The 25538-nt window shown below is 45.4% G+C and overlaps 9 protein-coding genes across 9 annotated transcripts; 5 read left to right on the top strand and 4 right to left on the bottom strand.

Moving 5' to 3' along the window:
• Positions 1 to 2315: 2315 nt before the first annotated feature.
• On the top strand, positions 2316 to 3001 carry EDB82DRAFT_542494 (uncharacterized protein; the record flags this gene model as incomplete). Its single annotated transcript, XM_025726097.2, has 2 exons — positions 2316 to 2654; positions 2740 to 3001. 2 exons carry the CDS (start codon positions 2316 to 2318, stop codon positions 2926 to 2928), a joined length of 528 nt encoding a protein of 175 aa, XP_025594631.1. The 3' UTR covers positions 2929 to 3001.
• Positions 3002 to 4543: 1542 nt separating this feature from the next.
• Positions 4544 to 5776, bottom strand: EDB82DRAFT_548971 (uncharacterized protein; the record flags this gene model as incomplete). The annotated part of the gene is made up of 4 exons (XM_065609537.1): positions 4544 to 4878; positions 4945 to 5227; positions 5390 to 5660; positions 5700 to 5776. The coding sequence occupies 4 exons, from the start codon at positions 5774 to 5776 to the stop codon at positions 4544 to 4546; spliced, it is 966 nt and encodes a 321-aa protein (XP_065463670.1).
• Positions 5777 to 11043: 5267 nt separating this feature from the next.
• On the bottom strand, positions 11044 to 11859 carry EDB82DRAFT_563394 (aflatoxin biosynthesis ketoreductase nor-1; the record flags this gene model as incomplete). Its single annotated transcript, XM_025726093.2, has 1 exon — positions 11044 to 11859. The coding sequence occupies exon 1, from the start codon at positions 11800 to 11802 to the stop codon at positions 11044 to 11046; it is 759 nt and encodes a 252-aa protein (XP_025594627.1). The 5' UTR covers positions 11803 to 11859.
• An 811-nt stretch (positions 11860 to 12670) lies between these two features.
• Positions 12671 to 13662, bottom strand: EDB82DRAFT_435766 (metallo-beta-lactamase family protein; the record flags this gene model as incomplete). Its single annotated transcript, XM_065607753.1, has 2 exons — positions 12671 to 13267; positions 13327 to 13662. Coding segments are annotated over 2 exons (933 nt in total), but the record flags the coding sequence as incomplete, so codon positions are not given.
• A 653-nt stretch (positions 13663 to 14315) lies between these two features.
• Positions 14316 to 15341, top strand: EDB82DRAFT_481834 (NmrA-like family protein; the record flags this gene model as incomplete). Its single annotated transcript, XM_025726091.1, has 3 exons — positions 14316 to 14348; positions 14417 to 14836; positions 14895 to 15341. 3 exons carry the CDS (start codon positions 14316 to 14318, stop codon positions 15339 to 15341), a joined length of 900 nt encoding a protein of 299 aa, XP_025594625.1.
• Positions 15342 to 16325: 984 nt separating this feature from the next.
• EDB82DRAFT_469490 (dihydroflavonol-4-reductase) lies at positions 16326 to 17758 on the top strand. The gene is made up of 2 exons (XM_065607925.1): positions 16326 to 16971; positions 17036 to 17758. Exons 1-2 carry the CDS (start codon positions 16590 to 16592, stop codon positions 17707 to 17709), a joined length of 1056 nt encoding a protein of 351 aa, XP_065463668.1. The 5' UTR covers positions 16326 to 16589; the 3' UTR covers positions 17710 to 17758.
• Positions 17759 to 18881: 1123 nt separating this feature from the next.
• On the top strand, positions 18882 to 19828 carry EDB82DRAFT_481832 (ClpP/crotonase-like domain-containing protein; the record flags this gene model as incomplete). Its single annotated transcript, XM_025726089.1, has 2 exons — positions 18882 to 19176; positions 19239 to 19828. 2 exons carry the CDS (start codon positions 18882 to 18884, stop codon positions 19826 to 19828), a joined length of 885 nt encoding a protein of 294 aa, XP_025594623.1.
• An 822-nt stretch (positions 19829 to 20650) lies between these two features.
• Positions 20651 to 23700, top strand: EDB82DRAFT_469484 (uncharacterized protein). Its single transcript, XM_025726087.2, has 7 exons — positions 20651 to 20752; positions 20818 to 21066; positions 21143 to 21314; positions 21382 to 21917; positions 22083 to 22115; positions 22449 to 22514; positions 22579 to 23700. Exons 1-7 carry the CDS (start codon positions 20732 to 20734, stop codon positions 23644 to 23646), a joined length of 2145 nt encoding a protein of 714 aa, XP_025594622.2. The 5' UTR covers positions 20651 to 20731; the 3' UTR covers positions 23647 to 23700.
• A 698-nt stretch (positions 23701 to 24398) lies between these two features.
• EDB82DRAFT_436702 (uncharacterized protein) lies at positions 24399 to 25298 on the bottom strand (the record flags this gene model as incomplete). The annotated part of the gene is made up of 1 exon (XM_065607760.1): positions 24399 to 25298. One exon carries the CDS (start codon positions 25296 to 25298, stop codon positions 24399 to 24401), a length of 900 nt encoding a protein of 299 aa, XP_065463667.1.
• Between the last annotated feature and the right edge of the window lie 240 nt (positions 25299 to 25538).

The following is a 25538-nucleotide window of genomic DNA, read 5'->3' as shown; positions in this document are numbered from 1 at the left end:
ACACATTTATATAAGTGGCGTCTAGACACCTTTCGTCCGGGATACATTAAGCCCCGAAAGTCGTTGGATACAGAGCTATGTACCAGAGACTAAGCTTATCTGATTGTCTACCTTTCGCGCGCCAACGCCTATATCTCTAACTACGTTTGACATTTGGAATTTATGGATTCAGGTTCTTTTTTGGTTTACGAGACTCCGTTGTCTTCAAAATGTGTCGAGGCTAATTGTACCTTTTGAAACCTCGACCTTTGGCTTCTAGCGATCTGGCCGTTCATAGTTCTCATTGATTACGGCGAAATATCTTCCAAAGGGTGACTGCGTGAATTAGAGCCAGATTTCGAGACATACCTACATCAACTATCTTGCACATGGTAACGGACCCGTGAGAAATATGGGACGGACTTTCGGACTATTGAATCTTGGCAGACAGGCATTGAGCAGATCCAGTCTCCAGCTTAGGTTTAGTGGTGAGTTGAAATCGCCCCATATAAAAGATGCAGCTGCTTGAGGACCAACTTGCCTGACAAAGGCCCCTCTGTCTGTATTAAGTGGTCTTCAATCCTTGTTTCCGTCATGGCGGAATATATCCAGAGGACTAGTTAGGCTCATTTATGACGCTCTGAGCCCTCGATACATTCCCGTACTTGCATTGAATAGTTATCAGCGTGAAACATGTTAAATCCTACTGTAATTATCTTGCATAGATGCCCTGAGTAAAGCTGATTGCGAATTCACTTATAGCCCTAATTTGATTCCAAATAGGCATTCGCACTAAACCATGTGTCTTTGGGCCCCTGGTTAAATAAAGGCAAGGGGTCCACCTAAACCCCGCCTAATAGACTTTCGCTACTGGATCAAAAGCCGAAGGCCAACGGTAAAATCAGCCCCTTGAACTAGTGTGGTACCTGGTTGTTTCGTAGACTGATGAAGTTTTCTCTCAGAAATCCAAGAAAAGATAAAACCATCCAGTGAGCCATGTGTCAGACAAAGGGCAACTAAAGTAAAGAGGTGAAACTTAACGTATAGATCTCAAACTTAGTACATTGTCTACGACACACCTTTTGTCGGGATACAGCGTCATTGATAAGAGCAAACCCCGTTCGCCTTTAGCTAACGCACATCCGGACATTTGTCAGGTCGCCAGTTTTCGATGGATTCGATTACAGGAACAGGACCCCAAGACGGTCTCAGCCAGTTAGCGGTAAGTATGGCATCAGATCAGAGATTAATGAACAGCTCATGATCGTTTGACACGCCACTGGATGCAAGTATTGTTCTGACACAATAGTCAAATAGTGCCTTCGCTGTAAGTCCCTCAAGGTAATCTAACCCTACTTCCTGTGAACCCTGCCGCGCAACCAACATTGCATTGAGCCATTATTTCTCCGTATTTCTCTCTCTGTGTATGTTATACAAACGTATGGAGCCAGCCAGAGTTAACGTCAACCGAGTACAGATCCGGTGCGACCGTGTCAAGCCTACTTGCAATGGATGCTTTGCTCGACATCAATCCTGCAGCTACCTGGAGCGCAGGAGAAGAAAGAAGATGGAGCGGATTATTACACGACCCATCCGTGATGATATTCTATCAGATCTACTCCATAGAATTTTGCAAGTCGAGAAAAAATGTTCCCGTCGGCCGATTCTTCAACCAAGGGGGTAACCCCAACATGCCCAATACCATTCATCGACGGGGATGCTGAGAACTACACAAGCACGTCTTCTTTGGCTTCACCGCTGTCTCCTGGCGATGCATCCTTGATTTCTTAGAAGTTAGATGGATTGTTTACTCGAGAAGACCTCGTCATAAGTACACCAATTACTTGTCCTACACCACCATCAAAACCAGACGCACAACTCAAGCAAGCCTTGAATCGGGTGCTGTATCTCAAACGAAAAACCCTCAACAAGCAAATTACGAAGATGGAATACGAAATCCCTTGGGAGCTTTCGAGGATTTGTCTTGACAGTACGACGTCCCTACGTAGTCTAGGGTCATTGATACTTCCCACCAAGACGATACCGCAAGGCGGGGACCTTAAGCAATCTTTGTATGTTTACTGTCTTCGTGCCATCCCCGCTTGGCAGAAACAAGCTTCAGCGCCTAAAACAGATCTTGTCGCATCTATACTTCTTGTATGTCTCCTCTCAGAATTAGTTCATATCTACCCCTAACCTAGCTAACTTTGGCCCCATAGATGCAAGCCGCGCTTCAGCAGTGCGACTTTGAATTTGGTTGGAAGATGTACAATTCCGTGTGCCATTGTGTAAAGTCTCTTAACATTAATAACCTAGATTAATTTTCCCCAACTTCCATGAATCCCGCTGTATTAGACGATGGTGCGGACCATGAGCGGAAGGGATTCAGGGCTTTGGTACTTGTCGAGCTCTTCTTTCGACTTCTGCACGACAAACCTGCCATCCTCATCGAAAACATATCTGAATGGCGCGTTAATTTCCCCTCTATCACTACCGCCCAGGAGGTTCCCGAACATGTGGCCACGAACTTGACGTTGGTCGTCAAAACTCGACTGACGTTTCTCCTTCTCCGGTTCGAGATGCTCTGTAGAGATACTGAAGATAGAGATAGCGTCATCACAGGCGCTGAAGAGTTGTGTGAAGGAATCGAAAGTTTGATATACGGCTGGTCCATGGTAAGTTTATTTCTATGCTCCGCCACAGCTATTCAGGATATAGTGTATTAGCATTATGCTGTTCAAATAGCTAAGAAGCAGACAGATAGACTCGATGGCGGCATACAAAGATGTCGCCGGGTTTTGGTGGAAGCTCTACGACGTGACTCTCACGGCGTATTCCGCAGTTATGGTCATGGGCCGTAAGATAGCCGTCCTTCGGTCAGTTCTCGCTGAACCATCTGAGGCGATAGATGACGTATCTACCACGCCTTTCTCACTTGAGATTGCATAATGCATTCTGAAACTCGTAACCATGGCGCTGCAAAAGTATCCAGTTCTGGCCGCCGCATCTTGTATGTTTAGGGCATATCGTTGCTATACAGCGTATAGCTGATTAGCTTAACATCTGCTGACTAGCGATCTAAGCGACCATAACTTAGCCATAAAAGCTAACATAGCTTTGCTAGAGCGAGTCGCTTAGAAGCTGGCCATAATAGCAGACGGCGAAAGCGATTTTATGCCGTTGTTATATACATTACATGAGCTAAACACAAGTATCCATATCCAATGGGAATATAGGCGACGAGGCTATTAGCCTATTGCCAGTCAATTCTTATAACATATGTCCGTCGTATATTATGAAAATCCGATTTAGAGCGTCTGTTTTAGCGAACTGTATTAACGAAGCTATTCCCAACTCTAACGGCTAAAAGATTCGCTACCACAACCCACTAGAAATAAGAAAACTATAGTTATACCTATCGTAGTTTCAGTTATATACTACAAAGCTATTCAAAGACATAGTTACGTTTAAAGCCCGAAGGACGTTTAGGATAGTAAATAAAGATTATTCTTAAAGCGTAAAATACTACTAATTAGGCAATTAGTGTTATTATTAAGCTATAGTAAATAAGTAGAATACTACTGCTCTATATCTAGCCTAGCATTACTTAATCTAAATATCAGGTCTTAAGATATATTGTAATTAATAAGCTTATATATAGTTTAAAAACTTAATTTAGCAGGTAAAGGCCTTAAACTTAATAACTACTGCATTAGCATTAGCGCTTATATTAGCAATTATTTCCTATAAACAAGGGAGATAAATTAGTATTTATTCTAGATAATATATATAATTATATCTCGCTAAAGTATAGCAGTTATAATTCCTAAGGGATAGACTAGTCTATACTAGGTTTATATTGGCAGATATATAGGGCATTATTGTAACAGTTGTGGTTCCCAAGGGATAAACTAGTCCATACTTGGTTTATATTGGCAGATGCATAGGGCATTGTAATACTGAGTATAGCAAAGTGTTATATTTCTTAATAGTAAATAGAGCCGGTAAGGCATATTTAGGTAAAGATATTTTATTAATAGCTATTAAGCTAAGTATACTAATTAATACTAAGTAAATATATATATACTAAAAGGATCCTTAGGGGATCATTGGGATTTTAGAGATTGCAGTAATCCTGGATTACAGGTGCTCTTAGAGCGTGGTAATCCCGTGTCAGCGTAATCTACTTATAATTAGTCTGGTGAACTCGGGAAGCGAGTTTACGATGAAGTAGGTCAAGTTGCATGGAATTTATAGGGTATACGTGACGTAACCGCTAGGGTCGTAACAGTTGAAGTGTAAAGCTAGACGGTGAGAATGCCTTTAACTATGATATAATTAAGTGAACTTGTCATATAAATCGACAGGATAGGTTAAGGTTAAATAGCTTAAAGAGAACCCTGTTTTAATTAAGTAGCCCAATCTTAATAATTATATTAATATTTATAGGGTTATTCTATATAGAAATTATCCTTAATTTCTTGCACATATATAAAACTTTCGACATATATAAGTCTATTAAATAAGGCAGCAAAAGAGTTTATTGCTTTATAGTACTAAACACTTAACCGCCAATATAATTAACAAGCTCTTTGACAGGTAGTAGATACTCTAAATCACCCCTAAAGCTCATTCCCTTCTTTAAGAGTTTGCAATAATTTTTGCCTGGGCTTACCTTGCCGAGGATATACTCTCTTCTGGTCTTGACGCGTAAAGGAACAGGGATACTTTGCCTGACCACAGCCTCTATCCCTTGCCAGGCAAATGTGATAGCTTCCTTGGCATCTAATGGAATACCAGCCTCGTTAAGCATGGTGATTCTCGTGTCATGGAAGGCATTCTGCATATATTCTGTGATATTGGGGTTTCGCACTCCGCCGCTGCAAATATATATTTCTGCTAGCGGACCGTACTGGGTTAGCATATATCGCTTATAGTATTTCATAATTGCCTAAGCGGTAATACATGTAATAGTGGCCATAATATTATTTGGGGATATTCCCTTCTTGAGGCCACGATTAATTAAGTTATATGCAATTGTATCTCTAAAGACTTCCCTACCCGTCGTCTTGGGCGGATTAAGAGCAAAATTGGGATAAGTTTGCAGGGACTCGTTAACTATCTGCTGGTCTACCTCTCTAGCTTGACCTATTTCACCGTCCTTGTCGTACTCTTTCTCGCCATCTATAAAGAATTGCACCGCCGCATCAATAAAAACATTGCCAGGTCCAGTATTAAAGTCAAAGAACTCAGTGTTTAATGCACCATTGATATCAGGCGGGATGAAACAAACATTTGCAATGCCGCCAATGTTTTAACAGGCTTAAAACTTGGTGGGGTGGTGAAGAAGCAGAGAGTCGAAGAAGCCGATGAGAGGAGCTCCCTGACGACCAGCGGCCTGATCCGAGACACGGAAATCAGTAACCGTAGTAATTCCAGTTCTAGAAGAAATAAAGCAACCCTCTGCCATAGACAAGGCAGATTTTATTTGCCCCTCCTCTGGGATACTGAGCAACCAGATGGTCTCGCCATGAAAGCCAACGGTATCAATGGATGACAGTGGAATACCGTGTTTCTGTGAGAATTGCATAATAGCATCTAAGAATGTCTCGCTAAGCAGGACATTGACCTCTGATAGTTCCTCGGGTGTGGTATTGTTGTAGAGGATTATGCGCATTACCCTTTTCTTAATGATCTATTCAAGAGGGATCTCGTCGTACTTCAAGAGCTCGAGATGCATCGGTTTATTTGGTGAGGCTTGTCGAAAGCGATATAAGGCGCAATCAATACCGTCCATGGACGTGCCAGAGTTTAAGCCTAATATGGTAATGTCTAGAGGCGCATGAGCATCTAGGAGAAGACCTTCGGTAGATCCTATGGTAAAGATTCTGTAATATAAATGAAATAATTGTGAGAAACTGCTCGACGGCATATAGTTTGAAAGTAGAAGGCAAGGCTATTTATCCTATTCTTTAATGTCTGAGCCACCTCCAATATCTGGTGTAGTTCCGGGAGAGGTGGTTTTGCCTCTTATACCTCGCCTAACTGGTTAATAGCTTGAACTGTTAAATGGTTAAGCGGGCCTTTTAGCCCCTCTCTTTTGCCAAGAGTTTAAGCGTTTAAGTGTACTAGACGCCACTCGGTTCTCGCCACTAATAGTCGCCCCTGAGCAAAATTTATAATTCGACCTGAGGAATCACGGGGAATTAGCTTCGAGGTTAGTCACTTAAAACGTTTCCTTGGTTCTTAGACAACCCCTTCTTTAATTATATTACAAAGGATATAAATCTCGTCGATTCCACTTCATGCCTGGTACTTAGGACACCATTCATTAACCATCCCATCAGTACCGCAAATATACCAATGTCCAAGTTATTGCATTCTACACTATAATTAACTTTCACGTCTGGAGGCATGTGCCTGGCAAGGCGTTATTGTTTCTTATTAACCTTGTCGCTTTAACAGCCTTGATCCTTGAAGGTGAGTTAGCTACAATTATTGTTGAGATGAACTAACTGATATAACATAGGGTTTAACCAAGGGGCGCTGGGGACTATAAGCAAGACCCCTGGCTTCATCGATATGGCTCGCATTAGCTCCAATGGAGTTATAACTAACTTAACTAAATAAGGTAGTCTTGCAGCAGCTTACTACTTTGGAGGCATATAGGGTTATTTTATAGGTGGTTGGTCGATTGGATATGCCTTAAAGAAGTCGGGATTATGCTAATCACGGTTATAGGGGGGGTCGGGGATAAGATTGGCCGCAAACGCAGTGTCTTAGTTGGCACGCTCTGCGGTATTCTCAGTGCTGCTCTCATAGCGGGCAGTATTAACTCTAACATATTCCTCTGCGCTTATATTATCGCTGGTCTAGGGATTGGCTTTCTTAATGCCATTATACCTCCTTGGGTCAGCAAACTGTCCGAAGCCCATAATCATAGCTCTAGCTTCTCTTTGGTGTTTATTTCCAACTATCTAGGCATTGCTATCGCATACTGGCTTAACTTTAGTCTTCGCAATACTAACACGGAGTTCCGTTGGCGCTTTCCGCTCGCCTGGATAGCCATTCTTCATATTATTGTAGGCATTACTCTCCCATTCCTGCCCAAGTCTCCAAAGTGTATTTCCGCCATAACTAAACCTCAAGGATGGGAACCACTTAACGTACTTAAATATATTGAGTGGATTAATAATCAACATCAATTAAACTTAATCAATATCGAGATTTAATTACATAATATATCAATCTATTTTAATGTTCTATTGATTGAATGGGTTAAATTTGTTGACTTATTGATTTAGGGTAACTTAGAAGATTTTGGCCGGATTTTAGCCTTTGGTCATGGCCCAGCGACCGTGTCATCGAGCCAAGTCGACTAGTGGCCCCTGCACCTCATAATTCAGATCACACTAAGCCCAAGGTAGTTAAGATACGCCAAGAGTAATGCCCAGAATCTAAACGCGACTTCGCGATCGCGTTTCAACGGACAAGAAGTTCCGTGCTGCAATACCAAGGCCAATGACGTGCTATATCCGACAAAATGGAACCCACCACGCCTTTAATGAACGATGAAACTGAGACGCTCTCCCGCATAACGCCTGTAGAAGCTTTCCTAGCAACACCTGCCTCCAGCGTGCAATCAGAAACACCTCAAGATCCAGAACATCAATACCTCTGGCGGTGTTTCCCCGACCATATATGGTCACAACGTGTTCGCGATACATCATCCTGGGTATGGGATTTTAGGTACGATATTCAGAATCTCAATGGCAGCCGGCGGTAGGTCTGCAAACGCTGTATCCAAAACAAAAGCCCAAGACCAAGAAGCTTCGCAGAAAAGGGCATCCAGAACGTGAACGCTTATTTATTTAAAGGTCATGGAATATAGGCTCCTGCTAAAGCGACGACATCAGCAGCTCAAAGGAAAGCAGAGAAGATGAAGACGAAAGATCAGAGGTCAATCGCTGATGTGATGAAGCTCGATACTAGGCTCCCACGCAAACAAGAGATTGCGAATAGTCTTGTTAAGAGCTTCGACCGGAAGCACTTCCAGCGTCTTCTACTGGAATTGATCATTAAGGAGAAATACTTATTCAGCATCTGTAAACAAGGAAGACTGCGCCAGATATTCAAATACCTTAACCCACTTATCAAGATCACTGGTGCCAGTATTACCAGGAAGACTATCCGCCATAGAATTCTATTAGCCTACGAATTACACAAGGGTAAGGTTATAGCGGCGTTAAAGCAGTCAAGCGGCCTGATTCACGTCTCCTTTGACGGATAGAAGTCAGGCAATAGGCATAGCCTATACGGGATTGCTTGTTTCTTTCGGGACGAGAATAGCCAGCCGAGCAAGCTAGTGCTTAGCGTGCCTGAATTACGAACGCGCCATTTCGGACACAACATTGCGGCTAAAATACTTAACGTTCTTAATGCCTATAGGATCTAGGATAGAATTGGGTATTTCACACTGGGCAACGCAGAAAGCAACAATAAGGCCATAGAGGTAATTGGTGGCAACCTTGGGTTTGTCGGATCGACGAAGCGTGGATGCTGCTTCGGCCATACTCTAAATCTCTTGGCCAAAGCGCTGCTGTTTGGTCACAATGTTAAGACTTTTGAGGAGCAGTTATCAGGCGCAGCGGCACTGTCTAAGGCAGAGCACGCACTTTGGCGGCGCAAAGGACCTGTCGGAAAGCTTCACAACCTCATGGTCGAAGTCAGAAGGTCGGACCAGCTTACTTATCTTCTGCGGAGCATACAACGTTCTGAATTCGAAATGTCTTCGGATCCCAGGATCAAAGCAAGGAAACCACTCGATTTAATCATTGACAATAATACCCGGTGGCTTCCTCAACTGTATATGATCAGGCGCGCCCTCACTCTTCGGCCATTCGTCGAGAAGCTCGTCTTGAAGCATCGTCAACAATGGGAGCAGGATAATCGGTCGAGGAGGACAGGCAACCTCAGGAAGTCAGCCAAGGAGCCCCGTATTTGCTTGGAGGAAAACCAGCTTACGATGAATGATTGGGACGTGCTCGACCACCTGGCCAGGCTTCTTGGGTTCTACGATGATGCTGTCAAGACTCTAGAAGGGGACGGTCAGCAGCGCAGGCGGAAACGAGTGTAGGTTAGCTCCTACGGTAATGTGTAGGAGGTTATCCAGGGCTTCGAGTTCCTGTTAGAGGTGCTAGAGGACTACAAGAAGCTTGCGTCTGAGATACCTGACGCGGAGCACTTCAGAATCAACATCAATTTAGGTTAGGGAAAGCTCAATAAATACTACAGCAGGTTAGACAAGACACCGGTCTACTACACGGCTTTAGCGTTACACCCGGCCTTCCGATGGGGATATTTCGAGAATAAGTAGAAGGACAAGGCGGAATAGGCCACAAAGGCGAAACAAATGGTTCGAGAAGTATAGGAAAGGGAATATCGTCACCTTCAGATTATACGAAACTCCGTGGCCGACGAACCAGTTGCCAAGCGACAGCGGAAGTACTACAACCCTTTTCAGGCGTATTATAAGCGCACTCGAACGGTCTCCTGGTTCAGTATGGTGAAAGAGGAAGCTTTTTCGCCTGACGGTATCGATAACGAGATAGACGAGCTCAAATCATGGCAGTCGTCGTAGGAGGATAAGGACAACGATGTTAGAGACCCAATATCGTATTGGCATGAGCGCAGACGGCGGTATCCTCGTCTTTCACGAATAGCATTGAACTTCCTTACGATTCAGCCGATGTCAGCAGAGTGTAAGAGGTTGTTTGCAGCGGCAGGACGTATAGTGACGCCGCTACGGAGCCGGCTTAATGCTGATATTATAGGTATGTGCCAAGTGTTGCGGTCGTGGTTACGGGCTGGGGTAATCAACGAACTGGACGAATTGTTTCTTCCTGTCGAAGAGAGTACTGGTGTTAGGGCAGATAAAACACCGTGGGTAGCGATAGCATGTAATGGCAAGGAGATAGAAGAGCGAGGGTGGATATAGCTTGGCTTGGAGGTCAACGACTTCAACCAATGGACATTCAATTCAATTTGACTCGCAATTGATCAACTCCACTGGGGATTATAATCAACCAGGTCAACTCAACGCAACTGAGGCATTCCGTTGATTAAATTGAATGGTTCCCATCCTTGCCTCCGGCTCAGCTTCTGCAGCGACTTGATAGCTTCAGGGCTGGATGCAACAGTGCGAGGACTTTTATTTCTACGATCCGAAATTCATAAGCTAATGGTCCAATCGATCCAATACTTCGCCCCGCCTTGGGTTATTAGTAGGTTCGGGGTCAGTGTTTTCCCGATCAGTAACTGGATTACCAATATCACAGTCCACAGGCCTCTCACAACAAAGCCTGATAGGAATTGAAAAGTATTTATTGAATATTAGAGGGTTCACCCTCAACTTCAGGATTAAGGTTCAGGATTAAAGTTTAAAGCCCTAAACTTAGATCATAGGACTTTCATCTAGGACTTTCTAGGACTCAAGTCCTAGAAGGAACTAGTCGAAGACATAAGGTCTCAATAGTCCTTCGATTACGACAGAATCAAGAAATATACACAATTCACCTTAATATATGACAGTATTATACAGTAATAGTATCCAAGATACAGAGAGTGACTATAATAAAACACCTGGAGGTAAAGATTAGTAGCTTAATTTATACTCCCTAGGGTTTGCGCTTTTATATCCGGCTACTTAAATCCTATGACAAACAGTTCGTCTATCCAATTCGATGGATGAAAGTCTGGCAAATTTAAACAAATAAGACTTATGGCTTGGCACAAGGCAAGCAGAGTGTTTCACAGAACCATTCTCGCGCTTCATGAGCCTGGAGAAATGTTAATGTGAGTGCTTAACCTTCATATCGCACTCACTCTCACCCTTTGATATACTCGGCAAAATCATCCTTTGAGCCATGATAGGCATCAGCGTTACGGGTTGCGTCAGTATCTTGAGCAAGTAGCATTAGAGCCGGGGTTTGCCCTGTCAAATCCCGACTAGCAAGGGGGCACAAGCTATACTATTCGATTTCTCTTTCAATTTTCTACCAGTTTCTACCAAGGGATCACAGCGCCATCATGATTCCGGAACGATCCACTCAATTCCATATGGCCGAGACTAAATGTGGTCTTTACCATGTTGGCCACACTTGTTTCAACCGATATGCTGCCTAGAGCCTCCATGTCCATCCCGCTGTCGACCGTGAGGTCCGTTTCCACCAGACCAGGGTGGAATACAAAGGCCGTCAACCAAGGTTCCTCAAAGGATAGCAAACGAATAAACCAGTTGAGACAAGCCTTGCTGGCACCGTACGGGCTTGAAGACTTGGGAAATTGGCTAAAGAGCTCCTGTGAGCCGATAGAGCCCATAATAGTAGAGATGGCAATGAACTTGGGGCTACCAGTCTCACTAGCCTTGAGAAGAGGTGCAGTGGCCTGAGCGAGCTTCAAGGGCCCAAGGACGTTGACGTTCAGATGCTTGAGCGTGTTGGACGCTAATGTGTCAAGCACGCCGGCGCCTCCCTGAGCGATGCCAGCATTGGCAATGACGATGTCCAAAGAGTTGATGCCCTTATTGCGAAGATGGGCCACAACGTCAGCGGCGTCCGTCTCAACTGCAGAGTCAAGCTTGACGATGATAAGCTTTGTGCCAGGGCCTTTGGGCAAGTCATGGAGCGCCTTGGAAGTTGGGTGCAGGGGATCGCGGACAGCAGCGACAACGGTCGTGGAGGGCTTTTGTAAAATGCGTTGCACGAAGCCTTTACCAATACCGCGGTTGGCTCCTGTAATAAGGTACTTTGAAGGGGCGCTCATTTTGAGAATTAAGTAATAAATGCGAGTAGATTTAATATAAATAATAAAGCAGATGAGATAAACCCGGTTTCATATAGAGGATTAAGCCTTTTTATCATGAGTAAATGTAAAGAAGAGGCCCTTGAACTGGTTCAATTGTTGTAAATCGAAGATTGACATCTACCGAGATGTAATCAAGCCGACTACCGATCTGTTACTGATACGACTCATGCATAAATTCCCGAATTACAAAGGTGGATCCCTTAGTGGTCTCGGTTTCGCCATACCTGTGACCAATTGGGCGCCTAGCTACTTAGCTATCTCATACATCCACACTACTCCAGTGCTCCAAGATGTAATCATGCCGATTCCCCATCTGTTACTGATTCAACACATGCGTGATGCCCGAATTACAAAGCTAGGTCAAGGCTTGCAACGCGCCAGCTAACCAAGCGCCAAGGACACGGCATTACCCCATTTTAACAATGCTTGTAAGGAACTAGCTTCTAAACTCGGACCGGCTGGCTCAAGGTTTTTTGATCACATAATCAGAGATGGTAGCATATGACCATGCATACGTGTATAAAGAAGGCATGAAATGTGGAATGGAACGAAGAACTATTTTAAACAAAGGGGGCGGTTACTATTGTGCAGAGAATAGGTTTTGTTTGATGGTTATCTCGGATCTATCTCAGACACATATTGTATAATATTATGAGATTAATGAACTTCTGGGTAGGTAACAATTCTTATGGCATGCAGCTAGCAGTCCCCAGCACAGCCAAAGGGGAAATCAACATTCGGAACCATGCACTATCTATTGTCTAGGTTTTGCGCTTAAAGCGATTCCGACCCCCCGAGGAGTACTCTCACTCTATAGTCTAGTCTCTTAGTTCAGCTTCCAGACTTTAAGCTCCGTGACGTTGTAAGATGTCAGGTCAAAAGTTCGGGCCAGTTTTGACCCTCCTCGACCTAACTCTTCACTAGAAATGTTCAGAAGAAGAGCCGAGGTGGAAGATTTAAGTCGCCCAGGAAACCCCTTGGCAAGTTTCTTAGATATCTCGTGAGGCGTGAAAATGTTTTTACCCTTCGACTGAATCTCGTGTTGAAAGAACTTGAGATACCGGCGTGAGTATTCCAAGTCGAGTTTGGTATCAAGCGAGTCGAGTGTTGTAGTGTGACCAGCAATGACCTTCTTCGGTTTCAGGTATTCGATAAAGTCCAAAGTTGAAAGCCAGGCATCAGTCAAAGCTGGTGAGAGCTGGTCTGCCAGCCACAGGTGTAATGTATGGCTGTAGACAGAGTCCCCTGCTATCAATGTGGAGATGGAGGGGATCCAGAAAAGGGTCTCATCAACCGTATCTCCTGCAAGAGGACTGAGCAGATAAATAGGTGACGAGTAGTCGCCAGGAAGGGTAAAGAACGTAAAGTCGTAAGGAGTGGGAATAGCAGCTTTATCAACAATGACATCGTCACCAAGGACATTCTTCCAGGCTACGATCTTTTGAAGCAAATTTGTCAGTCGCCTAGTCTCTTTAAAAGCACGAGGTCAACGCGACTCACCCTCTCTGCAGCATCGTTCTTAATGAGATCGATGGCTTTGGAATTAGCACAGAACTTCGTCTCGGGAAACCTTGCCAGGAACGCAGCACCGCTTAGATAATGATCCGGGTGAAAATGAGACGAGAACGCAGCAACCAAAGGCTTGTCAGTCGTGTTGGATACCCATTCAGCAAGCTCGATAGCCTGTGGAACAGCGAGTGGCAAGTCGATTATAGCGGCGGCCTCAGACCCGATAATCAACGTCGAAACCATGTCCAGAGATGGACCAGAGTTGAGGAAATGCTCGGTGCGGAGTTTTGGGTAACAAGAAGCACATACAGCACTAGCCGCCAGAAGAGACGAAAAAAGATGTTCCTAAGCATCTTGAGAGTGTTGGCAGGAGTCAGGGCAATATGGATGTATGTTACGAGCTCGAATTGGCGCAGCTCCAAATTCATGAGGCATGGCAGGGCATCTATGAATTATTATATGTCTGCTGCATTCTCACATTGGCTTTAATCCAGGTTGAATTCGTTAATCTCTTCTGTTCTTAAACTGAACGGGCTGTTCAACCGATAAACGAACACACTAACGAGATGAAGGGGTAAGCACGAATTAGTCAAGTCAGCACACAACTCTCATCTCCGAATTAGTGTGCTCTAGTCACTTTCCTCTTTATTGGCGTAATAACGTCACTGCATTCTCCAATCCTACTAAGCCTTATGCCAACGATGGGCATACTGCCGATTACAACAACCCCCGATTGCGTGTTGCGATTACTGATCGGAGGCCGGTTGATCTAAGTCCAAAGACGGACAACATACAACATTGGGCTGTTGTGGGTTGGCGTATTACCAATCTAAATCGCCAAAGTAAAATTTACTCATAGCCATCGATTGATATTTATTCAACATGGATAAACTCCCTCTACCATTCGAGTCGTTCGGAAAAATACCCTACTTCGTTGTCATTCAGAAAACGTTACTCTCACCATGGCCGCACTGACCAAAGTCTCTGTTCTAGGCGTTAGTCACAACCACTATTTTCCTGTCTACTGTTGAATCTGAACCTCAAACTGATATTGTACGTATAGGCTTCCGGAAATCTTGGCCCGCCCGTGGTCAAGGCACTCCTCGATGCAGGTTTCAAAGTCACGACTATAACCAGGCAGAAGTCAAAAGCGACATTTCCCGCCGACGTTGTCGTAAAGAGGGTAGATTTGTCCTCCGAGGAATCTCTTGTCGAGGCGGTGAAAGGACAAGATGCTGTTGTCTCCACCGTTAGCGGCGAGGCTATTGCATCACAGAAATTGTTCATTGATGCCGCAATTACCGCTCAAGTCAAACGATTCATCCCTTCTGAGTTTGGTATCAACACCCGTGAAGCACGGGGCGCCAAATTTGGTCAATTTGTGGCGCCAAAGATTGCCGACGTTGATTATCTTATTGAGCTCTCTAACAAGTATAGCTGGTTCTCGTGGACTGGTATAGCCACTGGTGCTTTCTTTGACTGGGTAAGACGATCAAAATATGCCAGGATTATCAGTTTCTCGTAGGCTAATAATATCACAGGGTCTTAGAAACGGCTTTTTCGGATTCGACCTCAAGAACAAGTCCTGCCAGATATACGATTCTGGCAATGAACCATTCTCCGGCACCAATCTTGCCTTTATCGGCAAATGTGTTGCCGCTTCATTGGCCAAGCCTGAAGCCACCGCCAACAAGTTCTTGACCATAGCCTCTTTTACAATTACTCAGAATGAGGTGAAAAGGGTTATTGAAGAGGAGATACGCTCTGAGCTCACTGTGGCGAATGTCAAGACTTCAGATCTGGAGAATATTGGGCAACAGAAGCTTGCGAATAATGATCCCAGCGCTTTTGTAGAGTATCTGAGCCAGTATGTTTTTGCGGACGGTGCTAGACAGGCCGTTACGGAGAATGCTGCTGTTACAGTGCTTGGCTTACAGGAGGAGAGTCTAAGAGAGACTGTCAGGGCGGCGATTGCTGCCACACAATAGACATGTCACAATGGTTAGCCTTGTTCTAAAATTAGACAGTTAAAACATTTACACCCAACTTTCCCGGTTTCTTTTCGAGAGATGTGATGCGACATTGCTCGTGAATTTATATTGATGCTTAATACAGCCTCTGTTTGTGTATATTGGTTTCTCCGCAGCTGCTTTCAATTCTCGAGGTTGGCTTGTTTTACAGGCAAGACAACGAAGAACACAGCATCTTCTCCACAAAATAAGTACCCTACAGTTATCTTTCTAACCTTCTTTCTATGAAAACTGTACAATGGCTGATTCACAGGGATGAGACAATTCCACCAATCATGAAACGTTTATAAGAGTCTCAGCTAGTGGTAACACAGCCCATCAGAGCTGCCGATAGTAACATGCTCTGTATGCCTCAATGGAAGGTCTGTCGAGTCATGGATCGGATCAAAATTAATGGTGTCTCGCATGGAGCCATGGACGACCTTTTCATGCTACATGGGTATTGCAAGTCTCGAGACTAATTTAGCCATGCCAGACAATCTCCTGCTACCCTATAATGACGTTCTGGACCCAGCAATCAGCTCTCCTGACATCAGGCTTCATCAGCGGCTGCGATATGCCAGCCGCGCCTTGTCATCCCGCTGACGGGTAAACAGGCTCGATAGAATGCGCCATTTGTACCGATGATATGCTGGATAGAGTGCATCCTACTGACGCGTTTACAGAAATTGGATGCCGAGGTGAAGACCGAGTTCGCGTTGCGAATGACTAATCTTTTGTAACCAATAGCATTTCTATAAATAGCGTGTAGATAGATTCCGACTTCTCTAGCTCAGCACGTCTTATGCCCCAACAGGGGACTTTCGGGGCCGATGGCCCCCCGGACGAAAAATATACATACATACATACATATCGGCTATTAGCGTGACACAAGCGTAAGAGCTAATTGGTCGGTGAGGCTTGTTAGTAATGCAGTCGGAGAAATAATCCACCCCAATCAGTAACAGCGGAGCCAGTGTAAGGCCATGTCCGTTTTAAAGCTTCTGCCCCTACAGGAACTCTCGGGCTTTGTAATCTCTCAATTCAACAACCCCCAATGTCGGTACTTCTAGTTGAGTTATTCAAGATGCTCAATGAATAACGAGGGCGTCCCCCACGAGTCCTCGCTTTTCAGCCCTCGGAACATCAACAGCTGTTGCACTGGCGAACTCACACTCTTACTACACACCATTCACTAGTCAATCTCCCAGCTACGGAAAGGAAGACATGTCGACATTTCTAGTTACAGGCGGCACTGGTTTCGTTGGCCTTTACGTGATCAAGCTGCTGCTTGAACGAGGCCACAAAGTCCACACGACCGTCCGTTCCCTGAAGAACAAGTCCAAGTGCAAGCCGCTCCTGGATCTTCAAGCTCAATTCCCCGGTCGGCTTCACCTATTTGAAGCCGACCTGATGAAAGTCGGTTCCTTTGCCGAAGCCATGAAGGGCTGCCAGGTCGTTTACCACATCGCTTCCCCCTTCCTGCTCCCGGACCAAATCAAGGATGGATTCAAAGACTGCGTTGAGCCAGCACTTCAAGGCACCAAGAACGTTCTAGAGTCAGTCAATGAAACAGAGTCTGTTCAGCGAGTCGTCCTCACCTCTTCTGGTATCGTTATCTTCTTTCCTCTTTTATTTCAGTTCTTGATAGACTAACGTGTTCTCTCCACCAGTTTCTGCCGCATACGGAGACAACGCCGATGTACTCAAAGCGCCGAACCAAACCCTTACAGAGTTGTGTTGGAATGAGAGCAGCAGCGTCAATCATTACCCATATGCCTACTCCAAATTGGTGGCCGAGCGCGAGGCCTGGAAGATGCACGACCTCCAAACCCGCTGGTCTCTCGTAGTCATCAACCCCGGCCTGATCGTTGGTCCGTCTCTAACGCCCGACTCCGTCTCTGGCAGTTTGCACTTGCTTGAGGCTATGTACTGTGGCGAAAATCGCATGGGTGTTGCAGACCTATCCTACCCGGTTGCCGATGTACGAGAAGTCGCCGAAGCGCACGTAAAGGCTGGCGAGGATACGAGCCTTAAGGGCCGTTTCATCGTGTCGGGTGATCGTGCGATTCCCCTGCTGGAGATGGCTGGCTTCGTGCGTCCGATTCATAAGAGTCCCAAGGCGCTGCCATGTTGGAACCTGCCTACTCTGATGGTCTATGCTGCTGGACCCTTTATTGGCGTCTCCAGGAAGTGGTCGTCTGCCAACCTCAGCACCCCCTTCAAGGTTGATAACAAGAGGAGTATTCGGGAGCTAGGGCTCAAGTATCGCCCAATTGAGGAAAGCTTCCAGGCGCATTATAAGTCCTGGGAGCAGGAGCAGGAGCAGAAGCAGGCGAAAGTTTGATTGACATATGACTGATACGATGCTGTCTGTTCTGTCCCAAGTATGTCGTTTTATTCTAGTAATATCTGTTTAGCTATAGTGCTTGCAATTTCCTTCTTGATAATGCGTTCTTAGTGTGTAGTTATAATTGTATTGAATTGCTATGCAGCTAAAGAGCGCATCTAGCAACACTATCTGGAATCTTTTGCGTAGTGTGTTTGCTTTTATCCTGTTGTGCACTTCCAACTAAATAAGAAATGTAAAAGTCGCTTATCCAGCCATATCTATCCAGGTTCTGAATGCTCTCATTATCCATAAATATCTGACCGTATGTCTTGAGAATGTAATGCCTGGGCCGATACTGCATGTTGGGCAGTAAGGTGTATTGCATTGAAGTGCTTCTGAGGCATGGCATTTACGGCCAATCTAGCGTTCCAACCATGAGAAATGAAGACAAATCTATACCCTGATGACTAAATCTGTGGTTCTATATCCTTCCCCCCATTGCAACCCCCGATGGACCGACAGGCATTGGGCATCCACGAGACCTTTAGCAAAGACGGCAGTAAATGAAATAGCAAATCCGTCGTCCACTGATTAGTAGCATGATATAGTTTTCTAGTTCGGCTGGAGCCCATCAGGGTAGGCTTAAGTTAGTGGCGTGACGATCAGACTTGCAAGTCGGCATTCGAATTGTCCCGATGACTGATAGCGGAGCTTCTAGCTGAGCGTCCCTTTTACTAAGGTAAGGTACGTGCAAGTACCAAGCCTTTCGGCTACAATACATCCGCCTTTTACTAATCTTTTTTACAGCATCACGGACTGCCCGATTTTAACTTCTCCAGGTTGTCTAAACAAGGTGTGGGTCTTGACTCCGGCTTGTCAAGGTTTATTCTAATGATACCATGTCGAGATTCATGGCATACCTATGCTTAAGCGGCCCTTGCTTCGGCTGTTGTTCCTCATTTATCTTGAAGCATAACTCACGGAGATTAGGCAGATGAACTGACTTGGTATCTCAGTAAGTGCCAGAAGACGAGATGCCAAGGTGTTAGATTCCAAAACCGATATATAAGAGAGAAAAGCCTTGTCTTCTCTAATGCCGTATCCTCATCCACTCTACGACTCTCACAATCATAGTCGCATCCCAACACGATCCCTACCAATTTAACCTTACTTCAATTCGTTTCATCATGGTTCCCACGTGGTTAAAGAATTTCGTCCTTTCTGGAGCCCTGCTACAGACTGCCCTTGCTCTCGATCTCCCCAAGTATCGCGGCTTGAAGACAGCTCAGAATGGCAGCGTTCTCGAGGTCACTTTTCACAACCCAGACTCGGCTATAAACCTCTGGGGTGTCGACTTCCAGGATGGCATGACTGATCTTGTTCGAAGACTTGGTAATGATAACGAGACCAAGGTCGTCATCTTCAAGAGCGATGTTCCCAAGTTCTTCTGTGCCCACTTGGACCTTCTGATGCCTGGCGTTGGTAAGTACTAAGCTTCCATTCATCCACTTGTGACAGGCCTCTTTGCTAATATTGAGCCACAGCAACCGTTGGGCCAAAGTTTGCCAGGCTCATGTATGAAATCTCCGATCTGCCCCAGGTGACCATCGGCGCCGTTGAAGGTCGCGCTCGTGGCGGCGGTAACGAGTTTTTGTTGGCCCTCGACATGCGTTTCGCTTCTGAACCTGAGTCATTCTTTGGTCAAATTGAGGTCGGCACCGGTCTCATCCCCGGCGGTGGCGGTAGCCAACATCTCCCTCGTCTTATCGGCCGAGGTCTCACGCTCGAGTATCTCCTCAGCGGAAACGATATCAACGCCAAGGATGCAGAGCGCATCGGTTGGATCAACAAGGCTTTTTGCTCGTCTGAGGAGATGTACGAGTATATTGACGGTCTTACCTCGCGCTTGCGTCTGTTTCCTCTGCCGGCCATGGCTGCCATTAAGAAGGCGGTCAACGCTCGGTCGCGTCCTTCTTTGCAAGATCTGCTGCGCGACGCTGCGTCCTTTGCCGCTCGTTTGATGGATCCAGCTGTGCCAGGTTTAATCGGAAGAGCCTTGGCTGTCACCAACAATTTCACTCTTGGTGATACTGAGCTGAATATTGGCCGAGATCTTCCTCTTGTGTATGAGTAGAGTCACGTCAGCATGACAAACGAACAGCGCAGTACCTCAGCCTAGAGCCTGTTTCACCCTACTGTTTGGCAGGAAGTCTGGCGAAATAGGGCTGTATTGTAGTGTATTCTCAACTTCGCACCACATTAAATTTCGGAATACGGAGCTGGCGAGGAAATTAGACTCTCTTAGTGATTAACGCCGATGCCATCCAGATCAAAGATCACATGTATTTTCTATTCTTGTTCTCTTATGTTAGTATATAGCTTTTTATTCATTATATGGAAACAGAGTTGCGTTTGTTTATCTGTGTTTGCAATGTAAACTTTTGATTTCACATTCCCTCCATCTCTAAATGTTTTACAGGAACATCTCATCATCTTTTTTGGCAGCCTAAAGTTTAACCTTGGGGCCAGCAATTTCATCTATAGCTTAGATAGTCCCCACGAACGCGCGCGATATTGTGCCACTACAAGTCCTACTAGAAGACACTAGCCCTACCTACACAACGTTTTTGCCTGCTTGACCCTGGCTACAGTTGAATCGCCAATGCAAGGGACCTCCAGAGTGTAGAGGGACTGTCACATAGCAGTGGCAGACACAACGAATCATACGTAGCCCAGGGTGCCTAGAGAGCCCAAGTTCCCGAATTTAGGGAGCTCGGGGTGATTATGCAATGTCGGCAACAGAATGGCCCGAGGGCCCCACGGCTTTTTACTGATGGCACCAGTGGATTACACCACTTTTACTGACAAGAGACTTTCCTACTCGTACCATGCAGCCATAATAAGAGAGTCTTTGGCCAACTCATCAAGTATTCATATCTCAGCATTGTGTCGCATTACAGGCAAACGACATAACAAATACGATCGTAACGCGCCATCCTTACTTCAATCTTCGAACATCCTCTACGACTTTGGCGCTATGTCTCCGCAGCTGCTTGTTGTAAGTGCTTCATGGTTTCAGCATACTCGTCTCCCAAATGCTGACTCGTTATCTGTCTGCGATAGATCACCGGTGTCTCAGGGCATGTGGGCTTCCGCGTGCTCGTTGAAGCTCTCAGCAAAGGGTATAATGCTCGAGCCGTGATTCGCAATGCATCACAGGCCCAGCAAATTAAGGCCACTGATTCCGTAAAGCCGTACTTGGCCCAGGTTGAGTTCGCAGTAGTCCCGGACCTGCTCGTTCTAGGTGCCTTCGATAGCGTACTTGACGGCGCGGGCGGTGTAGTCCACGTTGCCTCTCCACTTCCTTCTTCAGTAAGATCTTTTTCCTTCCTTACTGGTAACAAGATTTACCCGCTACAATCGCTAACCAGAATACTCTCTATCACAGAGCCAGGAATTCAAGTGCGACCTGATCGAACCGGCCGTTAACGCAACCTTGGGCATTCTCAAGGCGGCAAAGAAGGTCTCGACAATCAAGAGAGTTGTTATTACCTCTTCGATTGCTTCTCTCATACCCTGGGACTACCTTGTATCATCTGATACTACGAAAGAGTTCACTGGTAAGTGGGAAGGATAAATTCCTAAATATGCTCATCACAGCTTGTTAACACGATTTGATTCTTATAGTGCGAGACACTTACACCCCAGCCAACCTTAACGGTCCCTTCGCAAACGCCATGGACGCTTACGGTGTCTCAAAGGCAGCAGCCCTTGCCGCCACGGAGCGCTTTATGCAGGAGGAGAAGCCGGACTTTGAAGTTGTCAGCATTCTACCCAGCATGGTGACCGGAAAAAACGAGCTGAACCGCACGCCCGAGGATGTCGGTAAAGGCAGCAACGGCACCACCCTTGGCGTTTTGCTAAACAACAAGAGCGATACCCCAAGTCTCGGTGTGTCAGTCCACGTAAGCGACGTGGCAAGAGCACATATCGACGCGCTGGACCCTGCGATCCAGGGCAATTGCAATTACCTCTGCTCTTCGGGCGGAGTCGAGGGCACCACCTGGGAGGATGCCAAGGATATCGTCAGACGGAACTTTCCCAAGGCCGTGGCTGACGGCATTTTCCCCCTTGAGGGGAGCAAGCCTTCGCGGCCTATTCGCCTAGACTCGTCTGATACGGAAGAAGTCTTTGGGTGGAAGTTTACCAGCTTTGAGGAGCAGGTGAAGAGCGTTGCGGAGCATTATCTGGAACTTTTGGCGGCGAAGTAGGGTAAGCTCGTCGGCCAAGACGATCAGCAGTGAAGAAGCCTGGCTGCAAAGGTCCAGTCTGCTTGCTAGATCCCGGGTAACTTAGATATCAATATTTTGATAATACAATGATTACAGGATATGCTGACAACAACGTGTTCTTTGGTGAAGGTCTATTAAAATTCGGTCTGTGGCATTCCCCCCCCCCTTGTCGACTAACTACATATCGATATGATTGCCAAGCATGCTAACTGCCGTTTCGCTTGAGCGTCCCCGGTTGGATTTGTCAGATCGCATCGGACTTATCGGATCCACTCTGTGGCGAATTCTAGACCTTACCGCATCTAGTCTAGCTAAAGTTTAAACCAAAATTTTACGAATCTGTCCAATTTCTAAGCATTCAACTCAACTCAACCTCACGTTGAGCTATAATGTCATCATCTTTTCTGAACCCTACTGTTCTTCGTTCGCAAAGTTCAAGATCGACTTAGTTACTGATCTTAGTCACATAGGATCATGCAGGAACCCCATATGCAAGAGGACACGTTGGTCAACGATGATCAACTTGCGGTATGTCCAGCACCTCGTGGCGTTGTCATACTGGAAAGCCCCCAGGCTAACACAACTGCTATAGAATCGGCGAGCGCGTGGAAGGCGGGCTCAGCGGGAGTTCCGCCAGAGACAGATTGACACCATTAACGAGCTCCAGGCCAGCAAAGAGTCCATGCAGGCCGCCATCGCCTCAATAGCGCGCGCTGCGGCTCAGCAGGACAGCGCTGGAATGTCTGCAGCAGTGCGCGACGCGTGTCGACTCGCTGGAGTCGAAATACCCCAAGAGCCAGGCTTGTCCCGTGTAGTCCCCCCGAGTTATTCTGTCCGTGATGAGCCCCCGGCGCAGGAATCATCAGAGGTAGCGGGCGCCACAACGGTTTCATGGGAACAGGAGCCAGGCACCACTAATATTCAAAGCCAGTCTCCTCCCATATTGCGCAGAGTTCCCTATACAGGTGGAATAGGCGTTGAGAAATCCCATCATCAATCCCATCATCAATCCCATCATCAATTGGGAAGAATGTCGCCAACACTCGGCTATGGTCTCTGGTTCGGCCCCGAGACTTCCATCCCAATCGAGTATCCGCCCATGGACATTGTTCCATATCTCCAAAACGGCTCTTCGCTCGCTATTACTGTGTTTTGGACCAGCCTGTCTTGGGGCTTCCAGATACTCGGCGCCGCGCTCGGAGGGAACGTTGAGGCGGTGGCTACAGCCCAAAACATATTCAGTGCTATTATATCCACCAGTACTGGCCGAGATGTCTTGAACGGCATCCACGCCCGCCTGATATATCGTAAGACGGGGACGATTGATCGAGACCATCCCGGCAACAGGCCAGAGCAAGCCCCAGTGATATTGGCAGCTATGAACAGGTTATGTGAAAACAACGGAACCCCATTAGAGACTTTTCTAACACCCATTGCGATGGAGGATCTGCTGAGGAACAGGCTAGGCCCTACTTATGATGTGATTGATCAGGCCGTGCACGGGTATGGCTCGCTAGAGGAAATAGCCCGCCTTCGTGGGCTGGTTCAGATGATGACTATAAGTAGTATATGTCTCGGGGACGGGCCACGGTGGCCAACTGAGAAAGCGGAGAACGTGGTTACGTATTGGGCTCATAGCGCCGGTTTATATATATGTTAATAAGTAATAGTAGATTTATATAGGCTTATTATTTATAAATTAAAATAGCCCCGTTGAAAATACTGTTAAAATTACTGTAGTTATAATGCATGAATATAGAGAGGGTTATGTGACTTTATTCTATTAACTATTGTATAAGCCTTCGCTTAGTTTTATTTAACTTTATACTAAACTCTCTTGCGCATATATAACTTTTTTATTATAACTCTTACTTTAATAGAGTTTCCCTAGTCAGGCCTTTATAGCTATATTTATAGGAATACTTATTATTTTTACTAGGTGTAATTAAATATTATAACTATTATAATAAGTATTCTTACCTCTATTAACTATATTAGATAGTTTAAATTATTAAAGAATATAGTCTCTGCGAGGTTACCCCTTAGTTAATAATAATATATACTAATTAAGTCTTCCTCCTTTATAATATCTTAAATATTATATAGAGGGATCCTAAGGGAAAGTAAAGTTAGAAGTCTATAGCTAAATATAGCTAGCGCTATCTTATCTTTTACTATAGTTAGCCAGTTCTTATTTATTATAATATACTTTAAGCTAGTTACTAGGCTATATAGCCTATTAAAGGTCCTCTTATTTATATAATTAAGGTCCTTAATAATTAGTTTATATATAATAGTTAGGTTTTCTAAGGGATAAACTAGTCTATTTAGAGTTTATATTAGCAGAGTTATAGGGTATATAATATTAAGTAATTATAAAGTATTATATCTCTTAATAGTAAATAGAGTAAGTTAAGTATATTTAAGTAAAGATATTTTATTAATAGCTATTAAGCTAAATATATTAATTACTGCATGGTCGCTTGCAGGTGCAAATCCGGAACTGAAATTGGCGTAAGTGTACACCCCATTAAGCGATGTGCAGATCTCTGGATTGCGCGAGCTACAAATAGTGGTGTATCGGTCGATATCTCTTGGTGAATGCTTGTATTGAGTATAACTGGAATCACAATTTGCACGGATACTTGTTGCAATGGCTTCAACCCGACACTTTGGGTCTGAACAAACCGGTGACGCGGGAGCACTTAAATTGCTCAGTGTCGCCAAGGCGCCGATGATACCCGGGACGTCCTGGAAGTTCCCACCATTATACGCCTTGTTCGCAGCATCAATCCACCCTGACCAAATGTCTGTATCATGATTCTTAGACGTTTGGCTGGTTGTCAAGCTATCTTTAAGAGAGATACCGGACACAAGGACTGGACTAACAATTGCGATTGCGATCAGTAAGATCCCGGCTACTTTAAGTAACCATGAATTTCCGTCGAAGACATATGTAAGATGCGCGATAGGCGATATGCTCCATTGCGCAAGGGATCGCGATTCTTTGACGGTAAGGTGACGCGTGAGGGTTCGCGGTGACAGTTTGCGCCATAGGGATTGTTCCACGCAGCGGGTCACAAGTCCTGAGGTCGTGGCTGCTAAAACAGCGGTGACGAGTGTGACAGCTGTGGCAGGTTTGATACCAGAGGCACTGGGATTGACTAGGGACGGGAGATGATATGATTGAGGAGAGGTGTATAGAATTAGGATGAGGATGTAGCCGAGTAGGGCTATCACAGAAAGAAAGAGATTTGTGATGATATTTATGGTGCGGGAATGAGCATCGAAGAATTGTGGTAGGTCCATCATATTTTCTTTTTGTCTCTTTAGACAGTATACCGATTAAGTCTGTGTTGGCTTTTGCGTATTCGTAATTTATAGGCAGCACAACTTAAAAAGATGGCGTAGTTCAGGTCGAGTAGCTTTACTAATACATGACTTACTGGTGGGCAATATATATCCTGCTTATACTTCCAAGCGATGTAACATAACCAATCAAGTCAGAAGGATAAGTAAGTAGTGCTAAGGAGCTGGAAGAGAAGGCAGAGA

The sequence above is a fragment of the Fusarium venenatum genome (assembly GCF_020744135.1).
Source record: "Fusarium venenatum strain MPI-CAGE-CH-0201 chromosome Unknown EDB82scaffold_4, whole genome shotgun sequence".
Taxonomy (NCBI): domain Eukaryota; kingdom Fungi; phylum Ascomycota; class Sordariomycetes; order Hypocreales; family Nectriaceae; genus Fusarium; species Fusarium venenatum.
Note: the sequence above shows the minus strand (reverse complement) of the source record. Positions and strands in the feature narration are given on the sequence as shown.